General features: G+C 42.8%; 1 protein-coding gene across 10 annotated transcripts in view; it reads left to right on the top strand.

The window, feature by feature from the left end:
• Window positions 1-13,288, top strand: part of LOC137625895 (fl(2)d-associated complex component-like) — a 184,462-nt gene that overhangs the window by 105,597 nt on the left and 65,577 nt on the right. For 6 of the 10 annotated variants that reach the window (XM_068356853.1, XM_068356851.1, XM_068356850.1 and 3 more), the window contains 5 exons: window positions 7,855-7,995; window positions 8,377-8,561; window positions 10,459-10,641; window positions 12,531-12,681; window positions 12,877-13,056. In XM_068356853.1, coding sequence (XP_068212954.1) covers window positions 7,855-7,995; window positions 8,377-8,561; window positions 10,459-10,641; window positions 12,531-12,681; window positions 12,877-13,056 — 840 coding nt within the window. The remainder of the gene's footprint in view (window positions 1-7,854; window positions 7,996-8,376; window positions 8,562-10,458; window positions 10,642-12,530; window positions 12,682-12,876; window positions 13,057-13,288) is intronic. The other 4 variants (XM_068356858.1, XM_068356854.1, XM_068356855.1 and 1 more) reach the window with 3 other exon arrangements.

Below are 13,288 nucleotides of genomic sequence, written 5' to 3'. Positions count from 1 at the left end.
TGTTTTAGTTTTATACTTTCTTAAACAAATGCAGCCTATTTTATAAACAAAAAACATAAAAATATCACAGTAACAACAAAGATTATATGTATGGTAGAATTTATAATTAAGTTATAGTAACATAAGGCTGGCTTTAAAATTGCTGTTCGCCTTTTACATGGAGTACATTATATGATAAAGAAGCTTTTTTCAATATTTAACTTAGCCGGTGATTATATAGCTGCAACTCTGTTGCTCGACAGACAACTCTACGGTAAAAACTCGCCACCGATCGCTACACAGGTTGCGGGTGTGCCCAACAGCGCCATCTGTCGACCAGATACCCAGTTCTCAATGTAAACAAAGACTCAATTTTCTCTCTGTCGAGGTGTCGACAAGACGTACTTACTCGCTGTTGCTAAACTGGAGTTTTTTCACATCTAATTGGTGAAGTACTTTATTCTAGTTTTGAGCTTCCGCTGTGCAGGGTTTCTCTTCACACAAATCCTTGAACTCTTTTTGATAACGGATTCTTTGTTGATGACTTTTTGATAGTTTTTTGAATTTCCCTTTGACCAATTCAAAATGGCTGACCCTTCACAAGTCCCCAAATTTAGGAAGTGCAATGCTAGGGACTGTTCAAGGCGTCTTCCGAAGGCTTCTATCAACCCTCACACTGTTTGTTCCAATTGTCGGGATAAAACCTGTCAATTGGAAGATCGGTGTGAGGAGTGCGTTGGCCTTTCGGAATTCGATTTTATCGAATTCCAAAAGTATACACGTAGGCTAGAGAGAGATAGAGTTATTATTATTATTATTATTATTATTATTATTACTTACTAAGCTACAACCCTAGTTGGAAAAGCAGTATGCTATAAGTCCAGGGGCTCCAACAGGGAAAATAGCTCAGTGCGGAAAGGAAAAAAGGAAAATAAAATATTCTAAGAAGAGTAACAACAATAAATATCTCTTATATAAACTATAAAAACTTTAACAAAACAAGAGGAAGAGAAATAAGATAGGAGAGTGTGCTCGAGTGTACCCTCAAGCAAGAGAACTCTAACCCAAGACAGTGAAAGGCCATGGTACAGAGGCTATGGCACTACCCAAGACTAGAGAACAGTGGTTTGATTTTGGAGTGTCCTTCTCCTAGAAGAGCTGCTTACCATAGCTAAAGAGTCTCTTCTACCCTTACCAAGAGGAAAGTGGCACTGAACAATTACAGTGCAGTAACCCCTTGGGTGATGAAGAATTGTTTGGTAATCTGTGTTGTCAGGTGTATGAGGATAGAGGAGAATATGTAAAGAATATGCCAGACTATTCAGTGTGTATGTAGGCAAAGGGAAAATGAACCGTAACCAGAGAGAAGGATCCAATGTAGTACTATCTGGCCAGTCAAAAGACCCCATAACTCTCTAGCGGTAGTATCTCAACGGGTGGCTGGTGCCCTGGCCAACCTACTACCTTAGGTTAGGAGAAGTTCTTCTCGTTCTATTGATGTATCCTCTCCTCATGCCCCACAACCTGTTCCTTCCCCTGTAGTGGTTGCTCCTAGCCCCCCTCCTGGCACTCGGGAACCATCGATGGCTGATGTGATGCGTGCCGTCCGGGCTCTGGGTGAGAGAGTTGAGTCCCTTGCTGGTGACCGTGATCAGCTCATGGCGGATGTGAAGGAGCTTAAGTGCAAAAGTGCAGTGGGAAGTGCTAAAGTGCCGAGTGATAGTGTTGTGGACAGTGTTGCGCTTGAGGGTTCGTCTGTTCGTGCCTGTCGTCCTCCTAGTCCGGGACCTCTTGCAAGCTCCCAAGTCCAGGGGAGAAGCAATGTCGTACGACAAATGGGTTCGAGAGGCTTTAATCAGCGAACAGACGTTCCCTCCGTGGTATCGGGCGTATCTACCCAAGATCGCTCCTACCTAACTAAGACGAGAGAGCCCATTTATACCTCGTCTTCGGAAGGTGTTTCTCGCAAGAAACCCTGGACCAAGGTCTCACGACCGTTAAAACGCAAGTCGGTCCCTTCAGCGCAAGTCCAACGGCCCGGTTGTAGCCACTGGGTCAGTTCGGACTCGCTGCCGTCATCCGATGACTGCTCACCGCCTAAGAGAGGCAAAGCGGTACCGCTTCAGACAGTAACACCGTCTGTCGCCGCACCTGCTCCCGTAGACCCTAAGTGGTCTCTACTGCAAGACATGCAGTCTAAACTGACGTCTCTAATGCAGGACTTTCGTGCGGAGAAGGTTGCTGCCGCACCAGCTAGTGCAGTACCTAGCCTACAACCTTCCACACGATCGGTTGTGCGTCCTGTGGACGCTGAGGTAACCTTCTCACGCACACCAGTTGAGAGAGTTCCTCCACCCATGCGTTCCAGTGTGATCTGCCAGCCGCATGTTGACGTTAAGCGACGCACGGAGGTTGCCGTTGACGTTCTGGAGGTTCAACAACCGTCAGAGTTGCTTTGTTTTGACGCGGTGCGTCAACCTCCGCAACCCAGTGTGGTTTCCACTGCGCACCCACATCAGTCCAGACAGTCTGGAGTAGACGCTGTGCGTCCCCGCGCTGCCATGGTTGTTGCCAGCTCACAGACTGGGCAGCAGTTCCATGACGTTGCGTCCGGCTCAGTCACGCATGCACCCGTGCGACCGGACTCAGCGAACCAGCCGTTACCCACTCCGTTGCCGTTTCCTCATCAGTTGTCGGATGAGGAACTTTCTGATGATAATGTTGCTGCACTCATAGATGAACGACAATCAGATTTGGACGAGCCTAAGTCTACTCAACCCTCTTTGGACTTTAGGAAAGTTTTGGCCATTTTCAAAGAGCTGTTTCCTGACCAGTTTGTTTCTGTGGCTCCTCGTTCTCCGCCGTCAGAGTTTGTGTTAGGCATGCCGTCTACCACTCCTGCCTTTACTAGACTCGTCCTCGCACGCTCGTCCAAGAGAGCTTTGCGGGTGATAGGAGAATGGTTGCAGTCCAAGAAGAGTTTAGGGAAGACAGCCTTTGCGTTTCCCCCTGCTAGACTCTCTTCTAGATCGAGCGTCTGGTATGCCACGGGAGAAGTTCTCGGCTTGGGAGTTCCTGCCTCTGCCCAGGGCGACTTCTCAAGTCTTGTAGACTCTCCCCGCTGCCTTGCCATGAGACGCTCAAAGATATGTTGGTCATCTTCGGACCTGGACCACCTTTTGAAAGGTATCTTTAGGGCCTTCGAAGTTTTTAACTTCTTAGACTGGTGTCTAGGAGCCCTAAGCAGAAAGATCTCTCCGACAGAGAAAGAGACTTCCTTGCTCATTATGTCCTGCATGGACAAGGCCGTACGTGATGGGTCTAATGAGCTTGCTGCATCATTTGTGTCCGGAGTCCTTAAAAAGCGTGAAAACCTATGCTCATTCCTTTCAGCCGGAGTTACACCGTGCCAGATATCTGAGCTTCTCTTTGCTCCTCTTTCCAAGTGCCTTTTTCCAGAAGACCTGATTAAGGAAATAGCCGCTTCATTGGTGCAGAAGGACACTCACGATCTTGTTGCGTCCTCCGCTCGCAAAGCTCCCCCTTTGCCTACCTTGTCAGCTAGACCAAGGATGGACACTCCAGCGTCCAGGTTCATTCCGCCCTTTCGTGGCAGAGCCTCCAGCAGAGGAGGTGCTCGTGCCGAAGGCAAACGAGGAAAGAAGAAAGGATCCAAGTCCTATAAGGGCAGAGTCTGACTGCCCGCATCTTCAGACAGCAGTGGGAGCCAGACTCAAGAACTTCTGGCAGACCTGGGAGAAGAGAGGCGCAGATGCACAATCTGTGAAGTTGCTCAGAGAGGGGTACAAGATCCCTTTTGTACGGAAACCCCCTCTAGCAACGTCTCCCATCGATCTCTCCCAGGTACAGAGAGGAAGACAAGAGACGAGCCTTGAAACGGGAAGTGTCTCTTTTACTAGAGAAGGGAGCGGTGGTCAAAGTCTCGGACCTTCAATCTCCGGGATTCTACAACCGACTCTTCTTGGTGTCAAAGAATACAGGAGGGTGGAGGCCGGTGCTAGACGTCAGTGCTCTGAATGTCTTTGTCACAAAGCAGACGTTCTCCATGGAGACCACAAAGTCAGTCTTAGCAGCGGTCAGAAGGGAAGACTGGATGGTCTCTTTAGACCTAAGGGACGCCTACTTCCACGTCCCCATCCACCCGGACTCCCAACCTTTTCTGAGATTCGTTTTCGAAAAGGTTGTCTACCAGTTTCAAGCCCTGTGCTTTGGCCTAAGCACAGCTCCTCTTGTGTTTACGAGGCTGATGAGGAATGTAGCCAAATTCCTTCATTTATTGGTCATCCGAGCCTCCCTCTATTTGGACGACTGGCTTCTCAGAGCTTCTTCCAGTCGTCGCTGTCTGAAGGATCTAAAGTGGACTCTAGATCTGACCAAGGAATTGGGTCTCCTTGTCAATATGGAAAAGTCAAAACTGGTCCCATCCCAAACTATTGCATATTTAGGGATGGAGATTCACAGTCTAGCTTTTCGGGCTTTTCCGTCGGCCCCCAGAATAAGCCAAGCCCAGTTATGCATCCAGAACATGCTGAAGAAGGAACAATGTTCAGTCAGGAAGTGGATGAGTCTGGTAGGGACGCTATCATCCCTGGAACAATTTGTGTCATTAGGAAGACTACACCTCCGTCCTCTTCAATACCATCTAGCTTTTCACTGGAAAAAGGACAAGACGTTAGAAGCGGTCTCGATCCCCATTTCCGAAAAGATGAAGTCTTGCCTGACTTGGTGGAAGGACAGTATCAACCTAAGAGAGGGTCTTCCCCTGGCTGTTCAGACTCCCAACCACGTTCTCTTCTCGGACGCATCGGACGTAGGCTGGGGCGCGACATTAGACGGTCGGGAATGTTCGGGACTGTGGAACTCGAGTCAAAGGATCATGCATATCAACTGCAAGGAGCTGCTGGCAGTACATCTGGCCTTGAAAAGCTTCAGGTCTCTCCTTCGAGGCAAAGTGGTGGAAGTGAACTCGGACAACACCACTGCCTTGGCGTACATCTCCAAGCAAGGAGGGACCCACTCACTGACGTTGTACGAGATCGCAAGGGACCTGCTCACCTGGTCAAAAGGTCAAAACATATCACTTGTAACGAGGTTCATCCAAGGCAACTTGAATGTCATGGCAGATTGTCTCAGTCGGAAAGGGCAAGTAATTCCAACGGAATGGACCCTCCACAAGGATGTATGCAAGAGACTTTGGGCCACTTGGGGCCAACCAACCATAGATCTCTTTGCAACCTCGATGACCAAGAGGCTCCCAATATATTGCTCCCCAGTCCCGGACCCAGCAGCAATTCATATAGATGCCTTTCTCCTAGATTGGTCGCATCTAGATCTATACGCATTCCCACCGTTCAAGATTGTCAACAAGGTACTGCAGAAGTTCGCCTCTCACGAAGGGACAAGGTTGACGCTAGTTGCTCCCCTCTGGCCCGCGAGAGAATGGTTCACCGAGGTACTTCGATGGCTAGTAGACGTTCCCAGAAGTCTTCCTCTAAGGGTGGACCTTCTACGTCAGCCACACGTAAAGAAGGTACACCAAAGCCTCCACGCTCTTCGTCTGACTACCTTCAGTCTATCGAAAGACTCTCGAGAGCTAGAGGCTTTTCGAAGGAGGCAGCCAGTGCGATTGCTAGAGCAAGGAGAACATCCACCCTTAGAGTCTACCAATCGAAGTGGGAAGTCTTCCGAAACTGGTGCAAGTCAGTATCTGTATCCTCGACCAGTACCTCTGTAGCTCAAATAGCTGACTTTCTCTTATACCTGAGAAAAGAACGATCTCTTTCAGCTCCCACTATCAAGGGCTACAGAAGCATGTTGGCATCGGTCTTCCGGCATAGAGGCTTAGATCTTTCCAACAATAAAGATCTTCAGGACCTCCTTAAGTCTTTTGAGACCACGAAGGAGCGTCGTTTGGTTACACCTGGTTGGAATTTAGACGTGGTACTAAGATTCCTCATGTCAGACAGGTTTGAGCCGCTACAATCAGCCTCCCTAAAAGATCTCACCTTAAAGACACTTTTCCTGGTATGCTTAGCCACAGCTAAAAGAGTCAGTGAGATTCATGCCTTCAGCAAGAACATCGGATTTTCGTCAGAAAAAGCTACATGTTCGCTACAACTTGGTTTTCTAGCCAAAAATGAGCTGCCTTCTCGACCTTGGCCGAAATCGTTCGATATTCCCAGCTTATCGAATTTGGTAGGCAATGAACTAGAAAGAGTCTTATGCCCTGTGAGAGCTCTTAAGTTCTATTTAAAGCGAACTAAACCTTTACGAGGCCAATCTGAAGCTTTATGGTGTTCAGTTAAGAAACCATCTTTGCCTATGTCAAAGAATGCTTTATCCTACTTTATCAGACTGTTAATACGAGAAGCTCATTCACATCTGAGTGAGGATGACCAAGCATTGCTTAAGGTGAGGACACACGAAGTTAGAGCTGTCGCAACTTCCGTGGCCTTTAAGCAAAATAGATCTCTGCGAAGTATAATGGACGCAACCTATTGGAGAAGTAAGTCAGTGTTTGCGTCTTTTTATCTAAAGGATGTCCAGTCTCTTTACGAGGACTGCTACACACTGGGACCATTCGTAGCAGCGAGTGCAGTAGTGGGTGAGGGCTCAACCACTACAATTCCCTAATTCCATACCCTTTTAATCTTTCTCTTGAAATGTTTTTATTGTTGTTTTTTGGGTTGTCCGGAAGGCTAAGAAGCCTTTCGCATCCTGGTTGATTTGGCGGGTGGTCAAAGTCATTTCTTGAGAGCGCCTAGATTAGGGGTTTTGATGAGGTCCTGTTGTATGGGTTGCAACCCTTGATACTTCAGATCCTAGGGGTCGATCAGCATCCTAAGAGGATCGCGAGGCTCCGTAAGGAAGACGTACTTAAAAGGCAGAGTAATTGTTCAAGTCGACTTCCTTACCAGGTACCTATTTATTTTGTTTTTGTTATTTTGATAACTTCTAAAATGAAATAAAAACTCTTAGCTCATAAAAGTGTAAACATATATTGCTGGTCTCTACCCACCCCCCTTGGTGTGAATCAGCTATATAATCACCGGCTAAGTTAAATATTGAAAAATTTTATTTTGATTATAAAATAAATTTTTGAATATACTTACCCGGTGATTATAAATTAAATGACCCTCCCTTCCTCCCCAATAGAGACGCAGTGGGACGAGGAGAAAATTGAGTCTTTGTTTACATTGAGAACTGGGTATCTGGTCGACAGATGGCGCTGTTGGGCACACCCGCAACCTGTGTAGAGATCGCTGGCGAGTTTTTACCGTAGAGTTGTCTGTCGAGCAACAGAGTTGCAGCTATATAATCACCGGGTAAGTATATTCAAAAATTTATTTTATAATCAAAATAACATTTTTTCAAAAGAAATTTTGGGGTTCTCCCTTGACATGGGGGCGTCCTTTACATGGTAATATGCGGTATATTGTTGCACCTCTATGAATTTAATCAGTCAGCTATGCAGTGAATACAATGTTGGCATGATAAGATATGGTGATGATGATGCTAGGCTTTCTGTTTTGATATAATTGATTTAACGGATAATGCTCTTAAATCAAATGATAAGTACAGTATTAAGTAAAGCTTGGTGTAGGCCAAAAGTAGAATACAGTATTCAGATGTAGGACATCCAATAAGGTCTTTTACTCATCAAAGTTTGTTTTTTCAACCCCCAAAGTGTGTGATGAGGCAAGAGACTACTGCACAATACTGTATTTTGTAAGAACTGTCTTTGAGTGGTGGAAAAATTTGAGGAGACATTAGTGATCACCTAAGGAGTTCAAAATCTCCTTTTAAAAAGTCAAGTTTTACATATGAAATGTTTTAATTTTTTCTTATATTTAGCAGGGCTGATTCACCAACAAGAAGATATGATAAGGAACGAATTGATGAATTTATAGAAGCCCGACGTGATAGGAGATCCCCCATTCCAAGGTCACGTGAGGTTGAAAGAAAGGATCCACATAGACACAGGGAGTACGAAAGGTATCCTTTATTCTTGATTATGAGTCAGTGGAACTATGGAAGTACAACAAATCAAAAAAGAAGAATATTCAGTGAATTGAATTTAAAAGTAATTTAGAATTAGGGTATATTAGTCTTGTCTTAAAAATTTGGAATAATGCATTTAAGAGAACAGCTTTGTGGTAGATTTTGACTGCTTTAACAGTACTGTACTTTGAGAAGTTCATAGACATCAGTGATCAAGTATACGTAAATGAAACAAGATTTTCCTCAAGAAAAATCATTTTAGAAATTTGGTTACATGAATTTTGTGTATTCTAAAGTTCAACTTTTAATCTCATAAATTTTGTTCTTATTGATTAGAAGTTGGTTTTCAATTTCAATGTATTTTGCTTTGTCCAGGCATGAACGGGATCACTATGATGAGAGGAGAAGGGAAGATCCAAGGAGAGAAGAAAGAGAGAGGGAACAGAGAGAAAGAGAATTACGTGAGTTGAGGGAAAGAGAAATCATGAAAGAAAGGGAACGAGAGTTGCTAGAGCAACAAGAAAGGGAGAGAGAAAGAATAAGAGAAGAAGAAAGGAGAGGTAAGCTCAAAAGGGTACATTTCTTATTCCTTTGAATTTGTATCTTTGCTATATTTTCTATTTCTTTATGAGTAAGTAGTTTATGAAATTCTATTTTATGGATAATTGGGAATTCCACATCCTCTTCTGTTAAGTATTTGACTGAATAGATTATCTCATCATAAGGACTAAGATTCAAGTTAAACAACCCTTTGTAGCTGGAGAAAGACTTCTGACGCGTCACACCTGAACGACCTGGTCGTCTCAGGGATGTGGTCATAAGAAGCATCTACTCATCAATGTCCTGGGAGGCTAGCAGCCTTTCTTGTACTGCAAGCATTCTCAGAACATTGAGCAGGTATTTGGTAATGTTGTTGCAACAACACGACTATCAAGTGGGCATGTTCCTGCACCCACTGTGAAATGATGAAGCAGATGCACCTCAGGACGGCATTCCACAATGTAGAATTGTGAGCCGAATACATTGCGGACAAGAGGAATGAACTCGTGTACAGTACGCACTTGGTTGCCAGAGGAGGGTTGTAAGGTCATAGCAATCCCTACTTCCCTGTGTAACGCAGAGGCTTCTAGTTCTGGGGTTCTCCGGGGATCGACCTTTTCGCTACGTGCTAAACAGAAAGGAAGCTCCCCATCTTTCCTCCTTTGATCTAGACCTGTGGACTGTGTTCGAAGTCACCTTTCAACACCCATTGCAACTTAAAATGTAAGGACCCTGCTTAGAGATTGTTAACCTGCCCAGACCCGTTCCATTCGCTAATCTACCATGTGGTGATTACAGTAGCCTCATGCCAAATGGTATCTCATTCTTCCCTGTTGAGATCCTGAGAGAACTCCCTATGGCCCTCTCTTTCCCAGGGAAAGGGAATCATCCTCTGCGATTTATGATGTAGAAAGGATTCTCTTGTCATATCATCTCTAGAGCTGATCGCAGATTTCCTCATTGTTCAACGGTGATAGATGTTCCTCTCAGCTGCTGCTGATAAGTCTACTGCTCAGCTTTGAGCATGTCTTTGGATGGAAGTTTTTTTTCTTTTTCTTATTGCATTGCTTTCTGCTTGATGCCAAAAAAATTCAAAGCAATCAATCAATCAATCATCACTTCTCATCGTTTATCTTTAATCTATTTTTACTTGGATGACTTAACTTAAACTTTACCTTGCCCCTATATTCACCTCAGTGATGAACAGTGTGTGTTTTTTTTTTAATTAGAATGTACTGTAACCCATTACTTTCAATAATTACTAAACTATTAAAGGAAGTTTAAACATCTGTATTAAGTATTTATGGAAGTCACTTAGGTTGTCAATCACATTTTCATGTAACTTGTATAAGAGACGGATACATTGTCAAGAGCACCATAAGTTTCAGTTTTACAAGTTGATCACTATCAGTTGCTATTATCATTACTTTTGAAACTAAATCAAGCAGATTACCATTATTTTTAGAGTAGAATGCTGTACTTAGATTGTAGTTCAGTATAGCCAAAATTGTCACAAACCTCTTGGCATTTTCATGTACAGTATCCACAAGTATTTTATGCTGGAAATAATCCAAATGGAGACAGTAAACCTGGGTAGAGTTGCAACTATCAAATTTTACCTTGGTTGAACGTAAGAACCAGTGTCTGTAACCTCTCTTTCTCAAGTATTTATTCAACATTATTAGTGAAAAGTTATGATTCATAGATGCTTATCACATCATTTCTCAACTTCATGTAGGACTCCGGTATAGTTGTTTCCACATTTCAAACTAAATATTGTAGAAGGTTTGTATCGGTACAACTTGGAAAACATTGTACAGTAATACGTTTTTTTTTTACAGAGAAGAAGTATATCACAAGGACTTTAAAAGTATATTTTTGTTTTTAGAATATTCAAATGAAATTATTTGATGACAGGTCGTTACAGCCGAGAGCACGAATTTGCACGGGAGAGGGAAGTAGTTGTACGTGGAGCAAGCAGAGACTTTGAAGGGGAGAGAGATTTCTATCCTCCCAGAGGTCGTCCAGAGTTGGATGCCAGAGTTATGGCAGTGGATGATCGTAGAGCTTATGATGATCCAGCGTATGATAGATTCCAGGGTAAGTTGATTTCCATGTCGTCAGTATTAACTGCAAGATTGGTTTTCATATACTACAGTATATTCCATTTTAAAGTTCTTTTATTCATTAATTTTGCAGAGCATAAGCTAATTTAGAATGCTGAAAATTATCCAATTTATCTTTCTTCTAGAAATGGTGGCAAGATTTAACATTGTTAGAAAGTCTTGTCATGTAAAAAGCTAACCAGTTATAGGAATTACAGTAAAGTGTAAGGTATTTTTACTTTAAGCTTGGAAGTGTTAAATAAAATTGTGATGTTTGGTTTCTTCGAGATGGTATATTTAAGAAGTAATATGTCAATTGTGATTGTGTTATGTATAGCTTTAAATAGTGTCAATTACCTGAGGTTACAGAGTAATATAATGAGATGCACAAGAAGGAAGGGGGGTGCTTGATTGAATGGCATGTTGAATGGAGAGTTACTTGAGGAAGTAGGTCAGTTTAATACTTGGGTTCTGTTGTTGCTGCAAATGGTGGAGTGGAAGCATATGTACATCAGAGAGTAAATGAAGTATGTAAAGTGTTTGGGGCAGTGAAGGGAGTGGTAGAGAATAATAGATGGTTAGGGATGAACGTAAAGAGAGTTCTGTATGAAAAAGTGATTATACCAACTATGAAGTAGGGATCAGAGTTGTGGGAAATGAAACTGACGAAAAAACAGAATTTAAATGTGTTTGAGATGAAGTTTCTGAGGAGTTGGTTTTGGTTAGGAACGAAGTAGTAAGAGTGGGAACGGGTGTGAGAAGATGGAAAATAGTCGTCTGCTGAAGAAGGTGATGAATGGAAGAGTTAGTGGGAGAAGTTCGAGAGATATGCCAAAGTTTGTGTGGATGGATGGAGTGAAGAAAGCCCTAGGTGACAGGAGGATAGATGTGAGAGAGGCAAAAGAGCATTCTGGGAATAGAAATGAATGGCGAGCAATTGTGATGGAGTGCCAGTAAGCCTGCTTCTACCTCTGGTCACTTGGTGAGTGCTGAGGTAGCTGCAGTAGGGGAGTAGTCAGCATATGAAGCTTCATTTGTGGTGGAAGACTGGGGAGGGTGGGCTCTGGTACCCTAGCAGTACCAACCAAATTCAGCTGAGTTCCTTGTCAGGCAAGGAGGAACGATGAGGAAAAAACCCCCTTTGTTTCTTTCTGTTTTTTGGATGTCGACCACTTCCCAAAATGGGTAATTGTCATGGTAGATAGATTGACATTGTAAAAGTTGCTACATTGTATATAGTAATTTGCTAAGAATTAAAGTTTTAATTCTTTTTTTATTTTTGTGGCCTTAGTTGAAGTAAAAACATTGTTATGTGTTACCTTTTAGTCAGAAACTAGCCAAGTTTAATGACACTCAGGGTAGAGTTCAATTAGTAATTAAGGTATTACCATGTCTTTTCATCCATGCATTTTGGTGTCTTTCCTAGAAACAGTCCAGCTGCCTTTAACTTTAATACATAGTGTTCAAATTTTCTTGTATTTAACCCTTTAACCCCCAAAGGACATACTGGTACGTTTCACAAAACTCATCCCTTTACCCCCATGGACTTACCGGTACATCCTTGCAAAAAACTATTTAAATTTTTTTTGCATATTTTTGATAATTTTTTGAGAAACTTCAGGTATTTTCCAAGAGAATGAGACCAACCTGACCTCTCTATGACGAAAATTAAGGCTGTTAGAGCAATTTGAAAAAAATATATTACAAAATGTGCTTGGAAAAAAAATAACCCCTGGGGGTTGAAGGTTGGAAAGTTCCAAATAGCCTGGGGGTAAAAGGGTTAAGATGAAAAATTTGGGTCTTTGTCCTGTTTGAGCCTATATACACAGTATGTCTCAGTATAGTTTTTATTATATGTTAAATAAATTATCATAATTATATTAGGTGAAAGAGAGCGCAGCCGTTATGACAGTGGGCGAAGCAGGTATGATGAAATGGCTTTGCATGACCGACGAGTACTACCACCTTTAGATGATCGCCGTACTGATCGTAGAGGCCAACCAATAGATGCCCGATTCCAGGATGACAGAAGGAGGTGACTTTTGTCTGTGAATGATCAATATATTGGCTTTATATTTATATTTAGAAATTAATATAAAACAGTGATTCACTTAAAAATTGTTTGAATTTTCAACTCGATACTTACTTATACCTTTTTATGGTTAATAATTAATAAGAACTTCATTTGAATTTGTTAATTTGTTGTTCTCAACATGTGCAATTGTTCTAGAAGTGGAGGAACGTTAGACCCAAGGGTTCATGAACCTTGGTTAGAGGAACATAGAGGACTGGATCGTTTAGATCGTCCAGAACATTTCCCACCCCATGGTCCCCCTGCACGTCATCGTCACCAACCTGAGTGGACTGGAGGGCGTCAAGCTGCTGCATGGGACAGGCATAAACATCCAAGGTATAGTCATACTATTAGGTTTACAAATCTGAAATGCATTCTCTCTGATCTCTCTTGTTTTTCTGATTGGGATTTGTTACCTTAAAGCCTTAAATTGAATGGTTTCCAGAAATACTAAGAAAGGAATAAGTGACGAGACAAAAGAAGAGAAGGGCACTCAGTTAAGAGGAGATTGGTAAAAACAAAATGGAAGGTAGAGTTAGACAATACTATTAGGGGAGTGGAAAGCTGA

The sequence above is a fragment of the Palaemon carinicauda genome, chromosome 33 (genome assembly GCF_036898095.1).
Source record: "Palaemon carinicauda isolate YSFRI2023 chromosome 33, ASM3689809v2, whole genome shotgun sequence".
NCBI lineage: Eukaryota > Metazoa > Arthropoda > Malacostraca > Decapoda > Palaemonidae > Palaemon > Palaemon carinicauda.
The sequence above is the reverse complement of the archived record's forward strand: the minus strand, read 5'-3'. Positions and strand labels throughout refer to the sequence as shown.